Here is a 26,360-nt window from a genome sequence, read left to right as displayed (position 1 = left end):
ATCATAACTATTTTTACAATTTTTGCACGAAAACTAAAAAAAAATTCATTGCAATGAATAATAATGTTAATTCAAGCATCAATAGAGTACAAAAAAAAAAGTCGAGGTAATTAACATATTGTATAAATTATGATAGTCAAAAATTATGAAAAATAAATAAAATACCTACTAATCTCTAACAATGTCTAAATCTTCAAAATGTGCATTACAGACAGTTAATTCAATTCAGCTACGAGAACAGTTTGTTATCCGACAATATACCTAAATGTACACCTAACCTAACTTCACTTAAAGGAAATAACAAACATATAAATTGTAACTTTTTAAATGCAATAAATGTTAAAACAATTTTAGGAACAAAATTCACATTTAAACATTGTCTCATAATCTTTTTCTTCAATTCCAGCACAAAGACAATGAGCCCATTTTTTACACTGTACACACTGAATCCACCCATCAACTGAAGTCGAGTAAGGCTCATCACAATACAAACACTTATCATCCTCTTTGTTGGTTTTAGTTTTTTTATTAAGATTTTTTTTGGTTGTTCTAGCATTTTTTTTTTTGGCCGAACGATAAAGAACGTCTAACTTGTCTGGGTGTTGCACTTAATATGTTAGCAGCTAAAAGCTCATTTTTGTAAGGAGATTCTGTGAGAATTGCTGTTTTCCCTCTTTTCCTAGATATTCGTGCAGTGGTTTTGTTACTTTTCGGAATAGGTTGAATTTCTTCAGGAGATAAAGCAAAAAATGATTTTGTCACTGATTTTTCAGCACCTGCTGACCAATGAGAACATCCTGGTGAACTATGCTGTGTTATAGAAAGAGTTGAGTCATTATTTTGCTGTCCAATAGGATTTGAAGTTGAAGGATGAATGATGGGCAGACTATTTGTTTGTATGATTGGAGTTAACACATCTTTAGCTTGGAGCACACTGTTCGAAATATTTTGCAAATCTGTTACTGAAACATTTAAATCAATGTCAGTAGCAGCACTAGCAAGGAAGTCATGTTCTTTAAATATGTTGGCATCTACTGGCCAAATGCCTGTTGCTCTAAAGCCACTGATAGCTGTTGTCATAGTTGATGCTTTTAAATATGCTTTACCAAAAAGTGAAGCAATCTGAAACTGTGTGACAACTCTATGGTCTTTAGCGTGCTCTCTAAGCCATTTTTTAACTTCATCGCTGTAATATAAGCTAAGTGGTTTCATAAAAGCTACGTCTAATGGTTGAAGTCTATGCGTGCAGTGAGGTGGAAAGCAAAGCAATATAACACCAGCATCTCTAGCTTTATCTATAAGTTCTAATGATTTAGTATGGGTAGCATGGCCATCTAATAAAAGTAAAACCTTATGGGTCTTAGAAGCTCTGGAAAAAATTACAAATTTATCAAACCATTTAAGGAACAAATCGGTCTGTATCCATCCACTTGGATGAACTTCAGCCCATGCTCCAGGTGGTCCACCATCAATAAGTTCTGGTTTGTTTCTTACGCGAGGAAAAATAAGCATTGGAGGCATGTATGACCCATCAGCACCCATGCATATTTCAGCTGTTATCGTCTGACCCCTTTCAGCAGAAGTTATCGCTCCTGCTTGTCGACGGCCACGGCATACAATGACTTTAGAATGAGATTTTGGAACACAAATTATCCCAGTCTCATCGACATTGAATATTTGTGAAGCTGTTAATTTATTTTTGTCTACTACTTCAGTTAGCAAAGCAAAAAACTTACCAACAGCAATCGGATTAAAACCTGATGCTCTAGCAGCTGACGTAGCTTCAGGTTGACGTAATGACAAATCTGAATGTCGCTTCATAAAGCCATACAACCAGTCCACTCCTGCTAAATCATCTTTACAAAATGTATGGCTTATATTATTTTTAACTGCTAATTGGTATGCTAAACTTCTCAACTCTAATGAAGTCAAACCAAACAAACGTGCTTCCATAGTCTTTATGCACTCTACTAATTGTACATCCTGCTCCTCAGTAAACACCGTTTTGAATCTTCCAAGAGTTAAAATTATAAAGTCAACTTCATTAATTTAACTTCATATAATACTTAGTATAATTATTCTATATTTAAATTTTAAATATAGTATTATCATAAATATTAAATAAAAATATTACACATTTTGTAATTGAGAATTTAATTGTTATTAAAATTGATATAAATTTAATATAAATGTATACATATAAATTATTATATTATTACCTTAAACATTTGGAATCAGAATTTTAAATGTTGTTATTGTGTTTATTATATTATTGTAAATAAAAATAGGTTACCTTTTGTGCTAGCTTTAGCTAAATTTTCAGTTGCTGCAAATTGTTTTGCTCTTCTTTCTAAAGTTGTTTGAGGAACACCAAAAGATAATGCAGCTTTTCTGAATCCCATCTCCTTATTATTAAATGCCAATATTGCAGACTTCATTGAGTCTTCAGACCATGAATGTTGGTTGGTCTTTTTTTTATAATGCCTAACCATTCTGAAACCACATCATTTAAATTTAATAAAATTTGAAATATGGGGCAAAGTGAGGACGTCCCCACATTGCCCCAGACTGGACGGTGTAAACCACTTTGCCCCGATTGATTAACTTACCTAGAGCCGTTGATTTTATTTTATTCTAATAGTTAAATTTAAATAAGGAACATATATCTTAAACTAGGAACACACACTCTTTAATAAAAAAAAAATTGTTAAAAAATGTTCACAAAATAATTTAATAGATCAATAACAAAATATCAATTTGTAGTATCAATTAAATGATAACAGGTACATGTACAGTTTTTCATCGATTAATCGCAAAATAATCGATAGGTTGATTCAAAACTCTTATCACACAATCTGAGACGACCAAGGAAGCTATATATCTAATAAAATTATCAATGTTATACATTAATACCTAGATATTACGATGTCCCCACTTTGCCCCGGTACCCCACTTTGCCCCATGTTACACTATTTGAAACTTGAAAGTAAATTATTTATTATTGTTATATATTTTATACACACATTGACATTTTCAGTTGCAATTTTTTGTCCAAAACTAATTCAACCTATCTACCCAATTAGTCAACAAATCTAGTGCACTGATCTATTTAATTTCGAGGTACCTAGCTATTATTTTTATCAATTTGATCTAATTTTTGATGTGTTATTTTTAATTTAAAATAATTTCCAGTATGATTATTAAAAATTAGTGAATTATTTTATAATGTTAATGTTTGAATTAACAATTTGTTTTAAGTGTTTTAACATCAAATATTTTATTTGTAAAGAGTTTAAAACTACAATTTTAAAAGAACATTTTGTATGAGACTAGTTGAATGAACATTTATCAAACCGGGGAAACTATTTGGTATAATATAGAAGGTATTGAAACTTGAAAGTGTAGTTGACTCCGAGTCCAATCCTACTTTTGATATTCACGGTTATCGGACACGACTCGCGATGTGTTGAGGCTGAAGGAAAGGCCACCAAATGTATATAAAAAATGAGTACACTATAATTATAGAAATATATGCGCAATACGCATTGCTAAATTGTATTACAAACAATCATACAAATAATACTCTAATACAGGCGCATAAGTAAAATATATATATAGGGCTTATACAGTTTTAAAGAAAATTTAATAACAACCACTGATGTAGGTACAAAAGGATCAACAAATTTTCTTAAGGCAAGCTATTTTGCATAAAATGCATCAATTGATGAGCAAGACGTACTATTTGAAAATTTTATGAAATTTAAAAAAATTAAATATTTCAGTATTTTTACAAATTTTATTTTATTTTTAAGTAAGTTTTTAACTATCATAAAATACCTTCATAATTGTATGGTATCTATATGTATCTATATCTATATCTATATTATATACCTAACCTTTGGTATTATACATTTAAAATGATATTCAACATTTTTAAATATTTTCATATTTAAATGATACAAGTAGGTATACAATATTATTTATGTATCTTGTATACCTATTGAATTCTTACATAAGAATTTAGAACACTGAACATTGTGTTCAAAAAATAAATAAACTGTGTTAAGAAATTTCAATGTTTCAGGTTTTTGTATTTTTGTTTTTTTTCACATTAAATATTTCATACTTCAAACACTAACGACATGTTGTTGCAAAACAAAGTGCACCACCAAAAAGTGTGGTGTAGAAATGTTGACATTTTATGTAGTGCAAAATGTCATGAAAGTTTGTAATGTTGCAATATGTAAAATAATTTTTGTAAGGTTAAATAATCATAATTTAAATTAATGATAGAAGTATAATACTGTTTAATAATAACAATTTATAATTAAACATATTTTTGCTATTTTAGATTCTGAGTGGAACAATAAATGTATTGATTTTACAATGATGTGTGTGTTTTTTTTTTGTGTCTGTCATCACCATTTAAGACAGTAAAAATGCTTACATTTTCTTCAACAGTTTCTTTTATAATAGGAAAGTGAGTCTAGTTGGTAATATGGGGCGTCAAAAGTAAAAGTAACTTTTCCAGTAGTTTTCAAAAGCGACATGAAAAACAAAAGAAAAATGAAGGAAATATGGGTATTTTTACGCGAAATCTGTTTTCAAGAAAATCGATTTTGGTTTTTGGTGCAACTCTTAAACAAATAACCGTAGGTACATGAAATTTGACTGAATGTTTATATTAGCATTTTCTATATAACATCAATTTTTGAAAATATTTTGACTCTTTTTGAGCGGTTTATGGACATTGTAGGTTTCAATTTTTTAGTTTTTTTTTTTTATAAATATCAATACAATTTTATTTGTTGGGTAAAAAAGCGTGAACATTTAATGCAAGGCTCCTGATTCATTGTTACAATAACAGTTGAAAAATATTAATTTTTTTTACAAGCCTTTAAAATTCGAATTTTGACAAAATTTATCAATTTTAAAGTTTAATAATTATTTTGTGGTTAAAAATGTATAAAATGTTCAAATTGTATAGCTAAGGATTGAAAATTTAAAACAAGGTTCCACGTAAATAGGTTATAATATGTAAATTACTTTATACACAATAATATCATCAAATATACTTAGTAATATCATAGGCTGACTGACCGTTTTCGCTCAGAATCATTTTTCTTATACAATGATATTACACCATTGAATTCAAAATTGACACCATCTATTACAGTGGCCTACTTGTAACCTACTGTACAGCAGAGAGACATCTACTTGCCCACCTTTTTATTATCGTCTATAGACAATAGTACCTACTATAGTATAATAGTATGTGCGAAAACGTACCTATGTTAACCTTAACCAAAACCGTATTGTGTATGTCAACATTGACCAAAATATTGATTTAAATGTTAACATCCACTAGTAAATGTCTATATTATTTAATTTTTCAACATTCACTAAATTAGTAGGTGTATTCACTAGGTAATTGTCAGCACTCACCAATTGTGGACATTCACAGTAACATATTATTCATTAAGTTTTAATTATAAATTTTATTTCTTGGCAGAATTTGTAGTTATAGTTTATAGACGTGTCGTAGAAAGTTGTTAATTTATTATTTAGATAATACGTGTTTAAAAAATGTTTTATTACGTTTTTTATAGAAAATAACGGTTTTTCATTTATCAAAATTAAGAGAAATCTTACTGCACCCGGTGGTCATCGAAGTACCTAATTTTGTAAAACAAAATCTTATTAGCGTATAAATGTATAATATTATTTCAGTATCGTTTTTTTATCATGGTTTTACCCTTACATACAGTGAACTTTAGTTACCTTTTATATTAAAAAAATTGTGATGATTATGGCTTAAATATACAAGGTTATTGCACATAGCCCATATAATATTGTAAGCAAACAAAAATAAAATGGCAGCGTAAGGGTACGGTCCATATCATAGCATATAATATCATAGTATATCCAGTATACGTCGTCCCCTTACGCTGCCATTTTAATTCCTTAACGTGATAAAATGATATAGTGGGGGTATTGCTGACGCGGCTACGTCGGTGGTGGCGGGTGATCCGCGGTGAGCCGGTCGTTGGTTGGGTGCGTGGATGGCACACTCGTTCGTTTTAAATCAAACACAATTCAGATGGTGGAGAACTACTTTTATTTTGTCCCGTACGGGCTGCACGATTATATATAAATATGTATAATAAGCAAAAAAAAAGAACAACGGACGGTGAATTGTTTTATGACAAAATATAGTTAGCTTTATCTCGATGGTCGTGGTACGTGTATACGGCGCGTGTAAGGCTGTCGTGAAAAAAACTGATGTCGGAAAGACAGGGGTGTTACAACTGGCGAGTTTACGACGGCCGGTACTCGTTCTACGCGACTCGCCTTCCCGTCCCACCTTGTGCCTTTGTGGCGCGGTGGGGGAGTTGGCGTTGTCGCGCTGTAGCCCGTAGTGGCGGTTGACGAAAAGTGTAGACTGGTCGCTGCGGTACCTGTACTTTGTACTGGTGGCCGCTGCGTACCGCGTCATACTCCCCCGCCAAACCGTCACATGGGGTACACTTGTACCGGTGTCCGTGTGTCATTTCAGGACGGGGTGGCTTGTACTATCTCTGGCTTTCGCTTGAGGTAGACTTGCCCGCACCCGTGAGTGTTATTGGGGGTGTTTTGGGGACCCTACCGGAGTGTAGTACGAGTGGTGCTCGTCCAGCTCCGGCATTCCCTCGAACGCCACCAGCCAATCTGACTCGGTAATTTCTACCGTGTCCTCCGATTGGTCTGGCGACTCGTGGCTGGTGGGTTGTCCCGGCTCCTCGGACTTGCCGTCCTTGGATGCGGGTTTGTCAACCTCCATCGGTGTAGGGTTGGTCGGAGGCGTGCCGGCTGCTTCCGGTTCTGAGGTTGGCGCGGGTTGCTTGGCAAGCCGACGTTGTTGGCTTGCCTCGCTTTCCCTGGCCTTCCTCTTCTCCTTCAGCTGTTGGAATTTCCGGTGGTTCCTTGCCTGCTGCGCCTCCGTCCTCACCCTTCCCGTTGGGCCGGGGAGTACCCCCGTTGGCCTGGGTACCGGTGCCGGCTCCGCAGGTGTTACGGGGGCAGGTGTCGTTGCTGGGGGTGGTGGCCTTGTCAGGGACGGTGTGCGGCTGCCGGGTGTTGATGTTGATGGTGGTCGGTGTGGCCGCAACCTCCGCTGAATGTCCGTCGTACGGTCCGCCCAGCCCCGGTTGTAGATGGCCGCCCGCACTGGGTCCTGCAGGAGTTGGCGGGTTGTCATCCTCGCGACCTGGGCGGCTGTTCGCGGCTCATCCTGGCCACCGGATACCAGCCCCAGCCGTTGGATGAGCTCGGCAACCTGCTGCCACTTCTCCTGCTGTTGGCCGGTCATGTTGTCTGTAAATGATTATTATTACAGACAATTGTTTATTTAATGTTGGCCTATCGGTGCCCGTTTTAAGCATGACACATGTATTTTCCGCGGTGGTTGTTGGTCGGTTTGGAAGACTCCTTTCCCGACCTGTTTCGCCAGTCTTACCGGTCCCCACCACTTTGGTGCGAAACCGGCGTGAAAATCTTTGTGTGCCTTAGATAAGTGGTGTGCTTTGTAGTAGACTACGTCGCCCTTGCCGAACTTCACCGGTGTGCCGGTGTTCGTGCTTGGTTTTACCACTACCTTTTTGCCTAAAATACGTTTCTCCCGCTCTACCCTCTCTTCCTGTGTTTTTTCGATGTGTACCGGCGCCGCTTTAGACAGCGCCCAATCTCCGGGTCTCTTGCACTCTCTGCCGAGGACCAGGACCGCGGGAGGGTAGCATGTCTGTTCGTTACACCTGTTCCGTATCGAAAATAGGATTGAGGGTAGTTTCGTGTCCCAAGATTTATGTTTGCCCGTTACTAGTTGTGCGCGTAACCCTTTTTTTAAATCTTGATTACGGCGTTCGACTGGGTTGGCCCTCGGGTGGTAGATTGGGGTCGTCCAACCCTGTGCCCCCCAGCGTTCTAGCGCGTTCATCATTTCGTTTGACACAAACTGTGGGCCGTTATCACTGAGACACACGCGGGGGTAACCGAAACGCGAAAAGAACTCGCGTTCTAACGTTTCGATTATTGTTTTAGAGGTTGCTGTTCCTAAGGGGTAAGCCTCGGTCCACCTACTAAAACAGTCGGTTGCTACCAGTATGTACGATTTTCCCTTACCAGAACGTGGGTATGGGCCCATGAGATCGACACTGATAACTTCCCATGGTTCACGGGGGGTTCTTGGTTGCATTGGGTCGTTTGGACGTGAGTTTAGTGGTTTCGTGCACGCACATACGTGGCACGCACCGACATATAACCTGACGTCGTTTTTTTGACCTTTCCAATAGTACCGTTGTCGAACCGCCCGGTACGTCTCTTTCCAACCCGGGTGGTTGGATAAGACGTGATCGTGACACCTCCAAATTGCATGTTGTGCTTTGGTTTTTGGTATCACGACGGGTGTGTGGGAGCCTACGTTTACTCGTAAGAGACCTTCGGAAAAAACGTATGCGTTTGTTCCCGATTTTGTGCTCCTAGTGTTCCGCGCTGGTCCGTCCCACCTGTGACCGGCGACTACTTCGCGGATTGTGGCGTCTTCGGACTGCCACTTTTCGAGAGTCGTTGCGGTGAGTGGTGTGTCGTCACTAACGTGGTTATCGAACATGGAAAATATTCGATCAGATTCGAGGTCAACACTGGTTGTCGGTGCTGTGGGCGCCCCTACTAATTTTTCCTCAAGTCGATCTTCGTCTACAGGTGTGCCCGGTGCCGGGTCACGAGATAACAAATCTGGTGCTTCGTTTTGTATTCCCGGGACGTGTACCGTACTAAAATCTAAATTAGCTAGTTGTAGTGACCAACGTGTTAATTTTGAATTTTTGTCTTTAGCCCTGTGTAACCATGTTAGTGCCGAGTTGTCGGTTAGGAGTTCGAAACGTCGGGTTTCTAGGTATGGACGGAATTTGTCTGTCGCCCAGATTATCGCTAGGCACTCGCGTTCGACCGCGGCGTACCTTGTTTGCGTTTCGCTAAACTTTTTGCTTGCGTAGGACACTATGCGTCTTTCCTCCGGTCTGTCACCCCGTTGGAAAAGTACCGCACCGGCTCCTATTTCGCTTGCATCTGTTTGCAGACAAAACGGTTTGCTGTAATCTGGTGGCGACAATTTTGGTGATGTGACTAGCGCGTTTTTTATTGTTTCGAACGCGCGTTGTTCTACCTCTGTCCATTTCCACCGTACTCCCTGTTTTAATAATTTAGTGAGAGGTGCTATGGTATCCGCGTAATTATCTACGAACTGGTTGTACCAGTTGCACACGCCCAAAAATTTACGTACGTCCCTAACCTTTTTGGGAACCGGAAAATTGTCAATGCATACCAATTTTTCCAGTTGTTTTTGTATGCCCTCTGAGTCTACGATGTGCCCTAAAAATGAAATTTCGCGTAGGCCGATTTTACATTTTTTTGTGTTGCACGTTAGTCCAAACCTCTTGAGCCGCTCGAGAACCTTGTCTAAGGGGGCCTGGTGTTCGTACTCGTCCCTTGAAAATACTACAATATCATCCAGGTAAACTTGTACGAAATCATCCTGGTACCCCCTCATGACCTCATTCATGAGTCTCACGAAAGTCATTGGATTATTCTTTAGACCGAAGGGGAGGACTCTGAACTGATATAGACCTCTACGTGTTCGGAATGCCGTATATTTTCGTGCATTTTCGTGTAGCGGCACTTGCCAGTACCCCGACTTAAGGTCAAAAATGCTGAATATTTTCGCGCCCCGCATTTGCCTAATCATTTTGTTGAGATCTGGCATAGGGTACGCGTCGGATTCCGTAACGTCGTTAAGCCTCCTGTAGTCAACACAGAGACAAAAAGTTCCGTCTTTTTTCTTTGCCATTACTACTGGTGCGGCCCATGGTGAAGTGCTTGGTTCTACGAGCCCCTGGAGTTCCATATCGCGTACCATATCGTCGATAGCAGTTTGTTTCTGCTGCGGATATGGGTATGGTTTGAGCGCGATTGGGGACGGGTCTTTTAGCAGAATTTCGTGTTCAATTAATTTGGTACGTCCTACTTTTTCGCTGAATACTACCGCGTATTTATTTAAAATCTTGGTTAGTTTCGCGCGTGTTTCGGGGTCGTTTCCAAATTCTAATTGTGACAGGTCGGGACGAGTGGCGGGTGGTTGAGATTTCCCTTTCCAACATGTCGACGTACGAATTTGCTTACCCATGTGAATTGTGCACGCGGCGTAATCCCAAGAGACTTCGTTGTTAACAAGAAAGTCGTGTCCTAGTAACGCGTCACAATACAAATTGTCTAGGATGGTAGCTTCGAATTTTATATCGAGTGCACCTATCCTAGCTTCGAATGTGGAGGTGCCACTGGTTGTTGCAGTGCGACCGTCCGCCATCCGGACTGTGTTTGTTGGTCCGTGGGTGGGTGTTTTGCCGTATTTACGGGCTACTGTCGGGTTTACGTATGATTTTTGTGCCTGCGAATCTAATAGGGCTGTTACGAAGCCTGACGGAAATTCGAGTTCGACCGCGGGGGTCGGAATTTTGTCTTGGCATGTTCGCGTACCGTTATTAGTCGTATTGCAATTGGTCGAGCGGGACAACTGGTTCTGAACCGCGATGGAGACTGTCTGGTCGGTGGTGTTAACCGCCATGACCATACTGTCAACATCGGTTGCCTCGTTGCTCGCCTGTTGCCTTACGTGCGCAGACTGACCTAATGCGGGGATAAGCGCGGTGTGTGTGCTTGTGTCCCCGTCACCCGTGCAGGTGAACACCCGTGTCTCTGTTGCCTTTGTCCCTACACCTGTGGCTGCCCCATGAGCCGGTTGTTGCTGAGCACACGTGTCACCGGTGAGGTGAGTGTGTTCAATGGTGGGGTGGTGTAGGTTGGGGGTCTGTGAACGGGTGCCGAGTGGTGATTGGACGGAAAAAATGTTCGTAGTTGGTTGTTCTGTGTGTTGAATTACCGAACTACGCGCTTTTCGATTACGCTTATTTTTTCCGTGTGTACTACCGTGAGTGGGTGGTGATGAGTGGGGGGGTGGTGATGAGTCGATGAGGGGGACTAGTCCTCGTCGACTCCCCCGCCGTTTCCCGACGTGGTCGGTCTGTTTGGACACTTACTGTTCCAATGGAGTTCCCCACAATATCTGCACGGCCCCGGTGGTGTATTATCAGTTGCTTTCGCAAAAAATTTTTTTTTGACCGGGGGGGCTGTTTGTGGGGTTTCCACCCCTTTTTTAGTTTTAGGGGCCCATTGTTGTGGTGGCGGGTTGGTGTTGTCCGTTACCGGGTCCAAAACGCCTGCGATGCGTCGCAGCTCGCTGAACGTCAATGGCCGGTGTAGACGTATGTGCGTACGGAAAGTGTCACGCGTTAGTCCGGCGATAATACCTACCAACTCCGATTCGGATAGGCCGGTATTTACGCGGCGCGCCAGCTGGTTTTTAATCAGCACAAATTCCGTTAACGACTGTCTGGGCGTTTGACGTGTTGACACGATGTCGGCGCGCAATCGAGACTGAATTTCGGCGTTATTGAAATTTTCATAAAATTCCTCCCTAAATTCTGTCCAGGATAGGTCGAGTGCCCTGATAGAATTGTACCATGTACTTGCCGTTCCTTTTAATTGCGGCTCGACCGCCCTGCACCAACCCGATGGGTGTATACGCGCTTGCGTCAAAATCGACTCGGTATTGTCTATAAACCGTACGGGGTCCTCGGCCCTAGTTCCTGTGAACTCGGGTAACGAGGCTCTTGCTGTACGCAAGTCCTCGTACGGTATTAGTACCGAACGTTCATGTACGCGTGCTTCGTATGACGCGTGTTGTGACGCGCGTGTGGTGTGACCCGTATAGTCGTGTTGACTGTCGCGCGTGAAGAACGGTCGGTTGTTCGTGGCGGCAGTGTGGCTGGCGCTCGGCTGACCGCCGCCTTCGTTGCGCTCATACGACCTACCCGACTGGTAACTATCGTGTGTACGAGTTGTTATGTGTACGGGTGACGGGTGGTTGGTGTACCGCGGGACTGCAAAGTCGTGTGGCTGCTGCGTGGCGGTCGTGCGCGATTCCGTAAAGAACCGCGTCATGCTTGCCTCGAGCGCCATTAGGCGTGCCTCGAACGACGTTTTGTCGTTCGTTTGTGGCAACGCCAGTTTTAACTTTTGCAGTAGTTCCGCTGCGGTTTTGAAAGTGTCGGTATTTAATGGGTGTGTGGACTGGCCCTGTTGCATGGTCAGCTGGTTGTCGCAGTCCTCTGGCCGATCGTCCGTTGGTCCTTGACTTGCCGTATGGCTTGTCGAGATACCCCTAGCCGATGGTCCGAAAATCTGACTGACGTCCGTGCTTAACAGCGTTGATCGAACGTGTGGTTGTTGTCCAGTACCGTCCCCTAATCCTGTGATTGGGGGCTGCACTGGTTCAAACCTCACGTTCTCGGGAACTAGTCCGCTTTCCCTAAGGTGCTCCTCTAGCCTGACATACACATCCGACTTCGACCCGGACACACTGAGTCCGCGGGCCGAGTACTCGCTACGCAGCTCCGCCGACGATAACTGTTGTATCGTTTTACCAGTCATTATGTACGATTAAATTACAAATGTGGTCGTTAAGCTGTTGGTCGGTGAGGTAGCTTGTGCTTGGTGTGTGTACGTGGGTTAGAGATTTTTTTTTTTTTTTTACGTAAATTCGTGCGGTGCCTACGGATGTTTACGTGTTCTATTTGGCGATTTCGCTAATAGGTCAGCTGTTGACGGTACCGCCGTTGCGTTCCCAGAATAGCCGAACTGGGTCGACGTACTCGGCGGCGGCAGTTGACGGCTGCAGCGGCTGAAACCGGTTTTGGCCTGCGCGCTGTGCTGTTATCGACGGTAATGTCGCGGGACGAAAGGTAGGCGTTGCGGAGGGGTGGCGGTTGTTAAATAACTACTTCCCAATCCGTATCACGGTTATGCACGGCTGCGCGGGATTCCCTGTTACGTGCTAGAAATAATTCTTACGTAATGTTCACTGGGAATCCTAGCTAACCGGCAAACACACTCCTGGCTAAAAGTCTTAATATTAACTTAATATAAGCAATCTACCGAGGTATGTGTCAGCGTGAAAAAACTCTTACCTTTACGCTGTCTTGAGGCGATGATTCCTCTGCGGGGAGCCAATTTGACGCGGCTACGACGGTGGTGGTGGGTGATCCGCGGTGAGCCGGTCGTTGGTTGGGTGCGTGGATGGCACACTCGTTCGTTTTAAATCAAACACAATTCAGATGGTGGAGAACTACTTTTATTTTGTCCCGTACGGGCTGCACGTATATATATAAATATGTATAATAAGCAAAAAAAAAGAACAACGGACGGTGAATTGTTTTATGACAAAATATAGTTAGCTTTATCTCGGTGGTCGTGGTACGTGTATACGGCGCGTGTAAGGCTGTCGTGAAAAAAACTGATGTCGGAAAGACAGGGGTGTTACAACTGGCGAGTTTACGACGGCCGGTACTCGTTCTACGCGACTCGCCTTCCCGTCCCACCTTGTGCCTTTGTGGCGCGGTGGGGGAGTTGGCGTTGTCGCGCTGTAGCCCGTAGTGGCGGTTGACGAAAAGTGTAGACTGGTCGCTGCGGTACCTGTACTTTGTACTGGTGGCCGCTGCGTACCGCGTCACTGCTGCAATAACCTTGTGTAATTAAGCCATGGTATACACAATTCACGTCATATATACGATATACCGACAAAAACCATTTTGCAACTGCGTATTGGATTCACAGTCCACAGATATGTATAATATATTATATTATCAAACGTATCTTCTGTAATTGGAATATATAGTTATATCAGGATAGTTATAGAATTATAAAAAAAAATGGGAAAAACAATATAACTGGAGGGGGAGCTAGCGCTTAAGCCCCCCTGGATCCGTCGAAAAAAATAAATAAAACCAGACTACCGCAGCAGCGGAAGGAGGTCAGTTTGCGACGTGTATATAGTAAGCTAGATGTAGGTACTATGTTATTATTATAAAGGTTAAAAGAAAAAACCGTAAGGCTCGCTGCGGCATAGCAGTAGGTACACCGGGCACCGTACGAGCTCGGATTTTAATCTGGTCGGTGGTGGTGTCCGTGGTATACATATTATATTTAATAATATAATATGTCAATACATATTATATTTTATAATATGTATTGACACATGCGTGCGTTGTATAGAAGAAAGAAAATCGTCGTACCCCGTGACGTCTAATCGGAGCCTATCGGTAGTCAGATCATGGCTCAGGGGCACGCCATAACTCTGTCCGACACTTTGCACCCGGTGTCGGTGCGTATTATCAACAAAAGTTTCTCTACCCCCCCTCCACATTCAAAATATAAAAAAATTGTTATGACATTATTTAGCATGCTATTAGCATGAATTTTCACGACTATTTTCGTAATTTGCACGTTTTTAGATTATGCATAAAATCTAAAAATATCCGTGGGGGGCTGGAGAAATATCCAGCCCTGACAAAAATAAATAAAGTCAAATCAGAATTAATCCCTGTCCCAATATTTAGCACGTAATTGGCACGAATTTAAACTGATGTGATTTTTTATTTGTATCAGTGTTAGCATTTTTTGAACATTTATTTATATATTATGTCAGTTATGTTTGCAAACGTTTGCGTACGTTAGGTAAAAATAAACATTTTCTCAGATTAAACTCAATTGGTAATATTAAATAATTTGTTCCGATAATTTATCACCTTGCCTATTGTACTATATTTTATGGTTTCAATAAGTCGGTCATTCTTCGATTTTGTCAATAGTAATTTAATGGCACTGTAAAAAAACACCGACAAATTACGCTAAAGATGGGATTTTAATTTCTAACGATTTGTTTATCACCATAGGAAACAAATAGAAAATAATTATATTATATTAATATAATATTAATTCATACTAACAGACTATAACTTAATTTAATATTTAACTTATATTAAAATACTTTTAATAACATAATATAACTAGTTTGCAAATCAATTCATCAATCATATCGCGTTAGATATTAAATGCAACTATACACTACAACAGAACATTTAAATTCTAAATAGCTAACTTACATATCTTCAATCTACACTATAATATGATATTATATCAAGTTTTATGGCTCATACATTATATTACATATAAACATTTCATAAGTTCAATAAAAATGTATTCAATTATTATCATAATCTCACTTAAAAAATATATATATAACTAATATTTTGCCTTTAAAAATCGGTACATTCATAGTTGCCTTTGCTAAGAGTTATTATTTCTGTTTAAATAACATAAAAACTGTATTTATAGAGCCACACTCATCGGCTATATAATATAACACCTATACTATCATTAAAATTTTCACTGATTTTCAACAGTATAATATGTCTTATAACAGTACCTGTCTCGAAATACACAAACCTGTGTTAAATACTTAAATAGTTAAATTGGTAATCTAAAATGTTCAAAAAACAACAAACAAAATTGTTGGAAAATATATAGTACATTATTTAAAGTAATTTTTCGTGATATCAAATTGAGAAAAATTTTATTTTATTATAATTAATAATAATTTACATACTGTACCTACCTACTTAAATAATTTTTTTTAAAAACTGTATTAGACGCGTTAAAAAATATATTTTGGGGATAAAGACTAGCCACCAAAATCAATGGGCCCCGTTACCGTGCCCCCTTGCCCCCCTTAATCCGGGCTAGTACATACATTCATATCACATCACATCACACACACACACCGCCAAACAAGCCGCCCAGTCTTTATTCAGTCAATTACATATGAACGCTCATACACACACATATATACGCATACATACAAAAATGCATACATACATACATACATACATACATGGTGTTTATATTTGCATTTTCTATACACGATAAAATTTTCAAAATATTTGGATGTTTTACGTTTCCAATTTTATTAGTTTTTTTTCTATGAATGTCAATAAAACTTTATTTGTTGAGTAAAAATACTTGAAAATTTAATACAAGGCTCCTACTATATTGTTACATTGACAGTTGAAAAATATTAAAAATCCTTAGTCACAGTTTTTTTTATAAGCATTTAAAGTTCAAATCTTGACAAAATATGGAAAAACCACGAAAACTATTAAATTATGTTGAGTTAAGAATTCATAAAAGTTTTTGTTTTTAAATCTAAGATATGAAAATGTGATACAAGATTATTCATACGTTTGTCTACCGTAATAAAAAAAAGGTAAGTAAGTGGATGCTGTTCTGCTGAACAGTAGTGTTCAATGTACAGGTAATAAGTATTATCGACGATCATCGTTATCGTAGGAATGAGATAGTATTTATTATGTTATCCCAGGTGGGGTAATAAAAGGCACGGGTCCCCAGTTCGATCTCAACAATAATAAGAAAAAGAACATATACTATAGTAAAATCAATACATTCTTACTCCGCTCAGAATCTAAAATCAAAAATTAAAAAATATTATTTAAATACCTAATAGCTAATACGGCAATGCTTTGCTCGGTGGCATGGTCAGGGGGGAGGTTAAGAAGTTATATCCACCACATTGTCTTTTTTTTTGCCGTTCTACAGAAAAAAACTTATTAGTTGTTACAGCTGTCTTAGAGTCATTACTTTTTATTAATTATTAGTTTTATTAATTGGTTCAAACAGCTTGAAAATTTAATACAAGGCCCCTAATATATTGTTACAATGGCCTTTGAAAATTATGTATTGTGCATAATAAATTCTACTTATTTAACAGTCGCATACATACGCTTGTGTGTGTGATTTATATTTATATACACAAATATAAACTCAGAGACGACGTTAGACTGTGCGTATCCGACGTCATCGGAACATTGCCGCCGGCTGAAATAGGTACAAGCGTTTGGTTACGTGATAATTATTTCGTACATTTCTTATCAGTTTATCGCTATTTTTGGTAATACCTAAACACGAAATGATAATATACAATATAATAAATAAAAATACATGATCAATATTGTTAAACTTCGTAAAGAAGTATTTTTTCTCAAATAAAATCATAAATACGTTAAACATTTCTATTGAAATATGTACTATCGGTGAGCCAAGAAGTATACTTTATGAGTATTATTTACTTGATCATTTTAGGTTAGGTTAGGTAAATTTTCAGAGTGATCCAATAATGTCCAACAAATCAAGCTGTACATTTTTCATAAGGGTGAAATTTCACTAACGGAAAGTTGTGCTGTTGGCAGCACAACATTGGAAAAGCTCTACCGACAGAAATGAAGTCCAACAAAGTCTGGGATTGATCCAACAATGTCCAACAAGTTTGTTGGGTGTATTGCATATGTGTCTGTACATATGTACACATCATAGTTGTGCTGCTAACTTTATACGGGTGTGCTTTATGGTCGTTTTTTTAGTATTTTGGTTTATTTTATTCATGTTTGTACTTTTTTTTTTACATTTATTTGCATTTTTCTTGTTGAAAGTTACACTTTATCGTAACACATTCAGTTTCCATTAGCTTGTCGATTCTCGACGTTCATTTTCTTTATCGTTTGTTTTCGCAGTCTACGATTATTTAATAAACTGTAGACGAATATTATTTAAGGCCCGGCCAAATAGAAAAAAATTTTACAAAAGTCTATCGAATTATTTCAAACTTCAAAAAAATATTTATGAATGCTCTATCGAGAGTAAACATTTTTAAAGATCTAGAACCTTTGATAAATACGATTTATGACCCATGTATAAAACGTAATTATTGTAAAACTTAAATTTTTAAAAATGTTATTATTAAGTAATTTTTGGTATTTCTGTGGTCATTTTTTAAGTTATTTTTTAAGTCATTTTTTTTATATTTATAAGTCGTTTAAGCATTTTTTGAAGATTTTTAGATCATCAAGTTTTGGTTCTTATTTATCACGGTTGTACTTGTATACCCAATACAATTTAGTTACCTAATTAATATACCTAGGTATAGGGTTTTGGCCATAAAACAACTTACTCTATTTTTACAAGATATATTTTATTTTTATTTTATTTTATAATACAACATAGGATTTTGCCCAATTTACAATAATACAATTTAGTACAATAAATATATAGAAAAATTCAAAATTATTTAGTGAGAAGAAAGGGTCTAGATTAGCTAAATGCACGTAGTGGTTAATTTTGACCATAGTTAGTTGAAGAGGTGGCATGTGAAAAAGGAACAGGATGACGAGAGTTCCGACTGGAACATTAAAAGAGAAATGGGATAATACGTACGAAAAGTCAATTTTATCCAGCAATAATTTGGCCAAAAAGGTGAGATTTGCTTTTAAGGCGAAAACGGTCAGTCAGCCTATGATATTACTAAGTATATTTGATGATATTATTGTGAATAAAGTAATTTATATATTTATCTATTTACGTAGAACCTTGTTTTAAATTTTCAATCCTTAGCTATAAAAGTTGAGCATTTTATACATTATTAACTTCAAATAATTATGAAATTTGATAAATGTTGTCAAATTTCGAACTTTAAATGCTTATAAAATTGTGCCTATGTATTTTTAATATTTTTCAACTGCTATTGTAACAATATATCAGGAGCCTTGTATTAAATTTTAACGCATTTTTACCAACAAATAGTAGAGTATAGTGTAGCCATGTAGATATGTAAGATAACCAACCTAACCTGTATATGATTGTGATGCACTTAACGTTAATTAACTTCCTCCAAAAACACATATAAATAAAATCGAAGTTTCAGGCGATTTCTATTACGTTTTTTATTACTTACATTGATTATAAATACTCATAATTATTCATCATATTTTAATCGTAAATAAAAATAAAAACCGATATTTTTCGTTTAAATTTCCAATTTCATCAACATTTTACAAATATTTATAAAAATAATACGTGCCTAACCGGCTATTCGTGGTATTATAACAGATGTAGGTACAATCATTTATGACTATTGAAATGCCGAGTCTTTTGTAAGCAGGTGGTACCTATACAATAACAATCTTTTATATTTTGAATTATAGTACAATAAAATGTGTATATAACATGTGTGTGAGTGGTCGATCTTTGGCCAGCCAAATTCTCGGAATAGTGGTACAGATATTACCGACGACAATATTATAGCAATGCAGACCTTATGTTATAACGATTATTATATGAACACATTTATATACTACGTATAGGTTACCTACTTATATATTTTATAATGGTATGTAATAATTTTATCCAAATATAATATCTATATAAAATTATCATATTCATAAAGTTCGTTAAGTGACAATATACCGTTATAATATGTATATTATAATATATACTATAATATTGTCTATGTTATAATATTATGACAATCGATGTAAAGCGAGTATTAAGTAGGTATGTACTAGGTAGGTGAGGTATCTATCTCAAACCGAACGGCAAAAATCTTAAAATATATGATATATATTGTGATAATAATTTAGGTTTGGTTCCAGCCCCTGTAATCTGTACACAAATAATGTTACCTACATTATTACCTATACCAGTAGTTCTCAACTTTTTTTATTCTACGCTTCCCTTGTAAATTTTAAAATATCTCACGCCCTTCCCACCACAAATTAAAGTTTAAACAACCTTCTTTTTTAAGTGATACAAAAAACCATATCATATTATACAACTAAAAATTTAAAAACAATACACAATTCAACTTAATAGTTACAATTTTACTGGTTGATTGCCGTTTACATTTTTTTCACTGTTCAAAAAGTAGAGTAATAACTAGTAAGTCGCCGGGCGGGATAGTCAAATGTTCTGTTGTGTGTGGTTATTTTCTTTTTTTTCACTAAACGACTGGAAAGCACCGTGAGTTTAGCACTTTTCACATCTTATAATAATAGAAGATACGTCTGTGGATCCAACCATCTCGGCGGCCAAGCCGTAGTTAAATTTTAAATTGTGGCGTAAATTGTAAATTGGGGCGTTCCAAAGTTCAGAAAATTACTTAGTTATAATTGATTATGCTTATTGTTTTACATCAGCATGTTGTTATTCTGGCAATTACTCTGAGATGTCGTTCTAATATTCTTCTGGAATACGGAGTACGAAGCTCATTTCAATTTAAATGACAATATATAATATAGTAGTCCGTTAAAGACTCCCAAGTGCGTATTTCTAAAAAATGTATTATTTTTAACACAATTACAACAAAAAAACGTATTATTTAGTATCGAAATTTTTCTGAATATTATGACTTCAAGTTCAAAACACATTACCTAAAAATGAAAATTTTAATAAACAAATAAAATACACTATTTAGAGAATCAATTCTGGCTAAAGAAAATCTAGGTATATGATTATTATCACACATTCCTATGTTATTTCGATAAAATCAACTGACCTCTATCTTATTTAATATAATTATTAATTAGTAATCAGCAAATCATCAATCATTTTAAATTTTAAACTTGAGAAATATTAAACTTATGATACATATTTTACTATATATAGGTAATCATTAGTTACTATAAGTTATAGCTTAGTTATTAACACAGTATTGCTATTTTAAAATATTCTTCGTAATACATAATTAGTATTTCAGTTTTTAATGAGAAAGGGCAAACATTTAGCCCGTCCACAATACACACACACACACACACACACACACACACACACACACGCACCTCTTACATACTATTATATTCCAACTCAAAATTCTAATAAACTTAAATTATAACTGAGACAATTATTTTCACAGTTCCTATCCACATAATATTATATTTTCTCAAAATTATATACATTTTCATTACGTCTAAGAGAATTTAAAACGAGACAGGATGAAATTGGCAACACCGCCCGCTCCTAAATAACACCACTATACAAACCGTATATTTTTAAATCGAAATGTTCGTAAAATCACCATGTACCTGGTACCCACCACAATACTTTTTTTTTTTTTTTTCCAGTTTTGAACCGACGACGCCGCGGGAACTGCTTACGCATTGCTTCCGCGACGCCGCAACCACCACAATACTACAACAGCAAGGAACAACACAATTCAACACAATGCGCTTTGTCAATAGAAAGATACCTACATATATATATATATATATATATAATATTGTACTTAAATATAGTATATACATAGTACATAATATAGTCGCCGTATGCGAGTGGATCATTAAGACGTCCATGAATTATTGGAACGATGCGTGATCCGCGCTGAAACCGTCTCACGACCACTAACAAAGGGGCTGTTTGAAGAATTTGGGGTAAGAAAAAAGAAAGAAAAAAAGAAACGTGACATAATCTTTATACAGATGCGGCAGATGGTAGGTATGTGCGTACCGAGGCGTCGTTAAAATGTATATGGCCGATATCGGTGTCTAAGACCCAAAAGACGAATGAAATTGATAAGATGTAACGGGGACGCTATGTATCATGTATATATTATTTTACATGTTCCCCGTTACAGATCCACCCCCGCCGGCCTGATAATTGATAAGCTTTCAATCGCCAATAGACTTTTATTCATCTCCCGGGGTAGACAATTCTCACGACTGGTGAACTAGCACAACAGCGTACTTGTACAATTATTATTTAATACTGTTGCCTTTCCAGAGGATTGTCGACACAATTCAAAGAAACGGTCTATATACTTGTACTACTGATCCCACGACAGGTTCGTGTAGACCTGGAAAAACAGAAGCATGCTAAGTGCTAACTTTGGTCCAAAGGCAATTCATAATTTTTTGAATGTAGGTATAATATTATATGTTATAATTTTTTTTTTTGTTTCAAAAATGTACAATGATTATATGCACACGTTTGAGATTGGTGGTGATTAACATTTTTCGGTAAATCTACGTACTACTTATTGTATATGATACCTAGGTAGCGTATTTACAGACCGTAACTAAATTCGGCCAAACGGGTATGAACATCACTCAATACGCATGCGTGCGGCACAACTGTAGCACAACTAACGTTATCATAGTTAAAATTTAGACATTGTTTTCAATGTTTACAATTGAAGTTTTTTTGTACTGTAGTTCTGTTCTGGTCTGTCTAGTTGTATACTTTGTGTTATTTAATTCATACAAAATTTATAGCAGACAAAAATAAATGACTTGTGTCAAGATACCTAAGTTCATTGACAAACGGTTTATTTTTTTAACAATCTTTAAACTAATATATTTCTTTATACTATCAATAATATTCAATAATTATAATAATAATAATAACTTAAAAAAAGCTAACCATAGAAGGCGAGCTTGGGCGTTTTGTTGCCATATTAATCATAAATTAAAAAATACTGTTCAGTAAATAACAGTAAAATTATACGTTATAGTAATATACGTACCTGTGTACACGAAAGCTGTATAGTCGATAGCAAAAGTGTCGTCAAACTGTCGCGGTCGTTATCGCAACGACCGCGGCGTCTCTATCGACGTCCGCGAGATCGCGACCGACAACCGGTCTGGCCGCCGCCTGTGGCACGGCCGCCGGCCCGGCCAGCGGCGGTGGCGACGGCAAAACAGCTTAAGCCGAACCGTCGTCGACGAACCCACGCGCGATTATTAATTGTAACAAATTGTGATTCGAACTCTGAATAAAAGGTGCTTCACAGAAAAAGCGTGTGTCGTTATTGTGTTATTAAGTTTGCCCTAACTGTTCCAACACCTACATTGGCGCAGTCGAGTAAGGAGTAAGGTAAGTGCTAATTTTAATAAAAATAATTTTACGTAAATTAAAGTAAATTAGCACATATCGGGTTAAAAGAACCTACAATTTATAGGTGTCCTGATCATACCGGTTCCTAATATTTTTTATTCTGATTTTTTTTTTATTATAAATAAAATATTAAGGGCTTGTCCAATCTAAGGTGGTAAATTGTAGCAAAGTTTGCATAATTTAGCGTAATCCCTACAGTGCTAAACTTGGTTTAGGCTATTTATAGATTGGAAAGTACATATCTCTACCAGCGATAGCCCGAGTTACGTAATTTCGTATCCATTACGTAATTTCGTAATTTAATTTAGTATAGATAATAGCAATTAGATTTAATCTCCACAATGGGTGTTAAACGCATTAGTGAGTTAAATATTGTCGATATTAACAGGGAATTATTGAAACGTGGTATTGAGACCGGGGGGTCCAAGGCCGATAAACTCTTAGCATTAGAAGAGTATATTAGGGCTAAGGAAAATATGGATCCAGGATCAGTACGGTTTGGGGAAACTGACGAGACGTCAGCCCAGGTACCGGAAGGGAAAACATCGGAGGCTCTGAGTGGGGAGGATGAGGTCGACTCTGATAAGAATTTGATAAACCACTTCATGGAGCAGATGTTAGATAGACTGGAGGGGTTGGAAGCAACGGTCGACAAGCAGCAACTGACAATCGCTACTCTCAGCGAGAGCGTGGAACGCTTGGAGCGGGAGTTAGCCGAAGAAAAGCTTAGGTCGACCGAACGGGTGGAGCAAGCAAGTTGCTCATGCCGTGGAAATTCCCAACAACCATCAACCAGCGATATGTCCGGGGCAAATCAGATTTGCCCGGACAAAAGTCAAAATCTTCCGGTCAAAACTCAAAGTGTGAGTTTTGAGAGCCGATGGGCGAACATACGGAGCAGATTGACCGGGGAAAACCCGAGAAATCGGAGTGTTTCCGGAGTTTCCGGTAACCGGTCCGGAGTGTCCGGTGAAACGTCCGGAGTCTTCGGTAATCTGTCCGGAGTGTTCGGTGAAGGGTCCGGTAGAAGTCGTGAGGAAGCGTTACGGAGTAGTTTTTCCGGTGAAAAACGCGTGCATTTCCCGGATAGCCTGCTCATTCCTCAAAATGAGTTGAATATGGCCCGTGCGTCGATACCAGAGTTTGCCGGTAAGAGGGAGGAAGACCCGGTGCGGTTTTTGCTCCAGGCCGAGGCAATACTTGAAGAAACTGGTATCCACAAGGCTAGATGGGTGACCGTTTTGGCCCCTCAGCTTAAGGCACAGGCAGGAACATGGTGGGGAACCATGAGAGCGTTGGACTTACCATGGCAAGAGTTCAGGTCTGAACTATTGGAGAAGTTCAACGGGGACGAGTTGCAGTCGAGTCTGCAATCAGAATTGTTGAGCACCGCTCAGACCAAGACCGAAACACTGGGGGAGTACGTCCTACATAAGTACCAGTTGTATCGGAGGTTAAACCTTGGTCTGACAGAAGAAGCGGTGGTGATGACAGTGATTGGGCTCATGCGTGATGAATTTAGAATTCATGCACGTATACAGCGACTGAAATCGTTCAGCGAATTACGAGCGCTTGCCCATGTACTGGATGGTAGCAAGGCCGTAATGTCGGATAAGGCGGGAGTGAGCACCAGCGTACCACCAAAGTTAAAATGGTTGGATAAACGAAAAGCTGAGAGTGCTGAGAAATCCCAAGTGCCGAATCCGAAGCAACGACAATCTTCGGGAGCAGGGTGCAGGGTATGTGGTAGTCATGACCACTGGCAAGCTGCATGTCCAAAAAGAAAGTCGGAGTCGGGAAACGCCAAAACGACCGGCGGGACCGCCGGGTCCCGGCCGGCCAGGAAGTAACCGGCGGGAAAAGTACGAGTCGTCCGAAGAGAGGTAAGCAACGGAGTTCAAGTCGGGCAGTGAGTAACGTTCCGGTACAGGAACCACAAATTACAAGAACTGACCCGAAGAAACGGAACTTCGGAGCGTTACGGACCGGAGACTCGGGAAAGGACCCGAAGAAATCGGGTCAGAAGGGTTCTGAACCGGAGAAATCCGGTACGAACGGAATTCCTCCGGAGAAAAACTTTGGTCACCCGAAGATAACCTCCGGAGTGAAGAGTTGTCCGGTGAAAACCGTCGAGCCTCTAGGAAAACACCGGAGAAATCGCCGAATCCACCCGAGAAAACCCATTGAAAGCGACGTTCCGACAAAGGAACCACAGTGCGTGACAATGGACCGGGTAAATGGTTCGGTGATGGATACGGGTTCCGACCAGCTGGACAACAGGTCGGGAAAATCATTAAGGATCGAAAATGTTCCGGACAAAAGTGAAAATTTCACCGAGGTGAGTAATTTTTCCAATAAAAATGTCGCGGACAGTATTTCAGGTGATGCGGAACAAGATGAGTTAACAAAGCAGTTGTTAATTTGTCCGGTCACATCCGAAGATTTTTCCGAGGAGTTTATTCCTGATCCACGGGAAAAGTGCAAGAGGAGAGACTCGGATACGGACTCAAAGTTTGAGTTGAGAAAACGCTTTTCGGATCTGCGGACCGGAGTGTTAGAGTCTCCAGCCATTGCAACGGTGTCAACGGGGAAAACGAAAGTAACGGATGTTCCGTTACCGGCCATTGAACTAGAGTTTGCACTCGGGGCAGTAGTAGCGCTACTGGACTCCCAAGCGGCGAGGACATACGTCAAACCGTGGGTGGCAAAGAAGTTTGGCCGGAGTTTTACCGAAGAACTGGAGATTGTCCGGATGGCGGACGGTCGGACCCGAGAAATTACGGAGTTTTCCGAATTTCGGGCCCGGATAGTGGATCTGGAGGTAAGCTTTAGGGCCGCAGTGCTAGACAACCTAATTGGAGATGTCTTCCTGGGCCATGATTTCCTCGTGGAGCAACAAGTCGCTTGGGACTATAGCGGTTGCATAATCCACCTGGGGAAAGAAAGACGTGTTTCCGTGAGTTGGAGAAATCCAGTAACTCCGGTCACCGTAGGAGTGGACTTAACAACCGCAGGTTTACCCGAAGGAGAGTACGGTATGCGGGTCAAAGAAGTCCTATGCCAATATCCGGAGGTATTCTCCGGAGAGGTAGGCAGAACTCGGGTGATAGAGCACCAGATCCGTCTCAAGGATCCAAATCCGGTGGCTCTAAACGCTTACGGGTACTCCCGAGAGAAAAACGAGGTGATTGCCGAGATGGTGCGAGACATGGAGGAACAGGGTTTTGTCGAACCGAGCATATCTCCATGGGCTGCACCGGTGGTACTCGTGAAGAAAAAGGATGGTTCACGTAGATTTTGCGTTGACTATCGCCGTCTGAACATGCAGACGGAGTCGGACGCTCACCCGATGCCGGATCTCCATGACATGGTCCGAGGAATGGGTGGAGCGAAGATTTACAGCACCATGGATTTGAAATCAGGATACTGGCAGGTGGGTCTCTCACCAGAGACACGTCCACTCACGGCGTTTAGGACCCAAAGAGGATTATTCCAGTTCAGAGTAATGCCTTTTGGACTTAAAAACGCCCCCGCCACTTTCTGCCGCTTGGTAAACGAAGTCTTCCGTGGGTTAGTTGGTAAATTTGTGTTGGTTTATTTAGATGATATCGTGGTATACTCCGAGGGTCCCGATCAACATC

At 39.1% G+C, this 26,360-nt stretch overlaps 2 protein-coding genes across 2 annotated transcripts; both read right to left on the bottom strand.

Moving 5' to 3' along the window:
• Positions 1 to 549: 549 nt before the first annotated feature.
• On the bottom strand, positions 550 to 6,551 carry LOC132953671 (uncharacterized). Its single transcript, XM_061026045.1, has 3 exons — positions 6,472 to 6,551; positions 2,294 to 2,493; positions 550 to 2,039 (listed from the first exon to the last, which is right to left on the bottom strand). Exons 1-3 carry the CDS (start codon positions 6,549 to 6,551, stop codon positions 550 to 552), a joined length of 1,770 nt encoding a protein of 589 aa, XP_060882028.1.
• Positions 6,552 to 6,619: 68 nt separating this feature from the next.
• LOC132953660 (proteoglycan 4-like) lies at positions 6,620 to 7,673 on the bottom strand. The gene has a single exon (XM_061026034.1). The coding sequence runs from the start codon at positions 7,346 to 7,348 to the stop codon at positions 6,620 to 6,622; it is 729 nt and encodes a 242-aa protein (XP_060882017.1). The 5' UTR covers positions 7,349 to 7,673.
• Between the last annotated feature and the right edge of the window lie 18,687 nt (positions 7,674 to 26,360).

The sequence above is a fragment of the Metopolophium dirhodum genome, chromosome 1 (assembly GCF_019925205.1).
Source record: "Metopolophium dirhodum isolate CAU chromosome 1, ASM1992520v1, whole genome shotgun sequence".
NCBI lineage: Eukaryota > Metazoa > Arthropoda > Insecta > Hemiptera > Aphididae > Metopolophium > Metopolophium dirhodum.
The sequence above is the reverse complement of the archived record's forward strand: the minus strand, read 5'-3'. Positions and strand labels throughout refer to the sequence as shown.

What these genes read in the sequence shown, in the direction of transcription:
- LOC132953671 (XM_061026045.1), bottom strand. Translation starts at nt 6,551, where the DNA reads ATGACACACGGACACCGGTACAAGTGTACCCCATGTGACGGTTTGGCG. An exon ending in GCGGTACGCAGCGGCCACCA is followed by an intron (nt 2,494 to 6,471) that starts GTACAAAGTACA and finishes ATGTGGTTTCAG; the next exon opens with AATGGTTAGGCATTATAAAA. An exon ending in AGCTAAAGCTAGCACAAAAG is followed by an intron (nt 2,040 to 2,293) that starts GTAACCTATTTT and finishes AAATTAATGAAG; the next exon opens with TTGACTTTATAATTTTAACT.
- LOC132953660 (XM_061026034.1), bottom strand. Translation starts at nt 7,348, where the DNA reads ATGACCGGCCAACAGCAGGAGAAGTGGCAGCAGGTTGCCGAGCTCATC.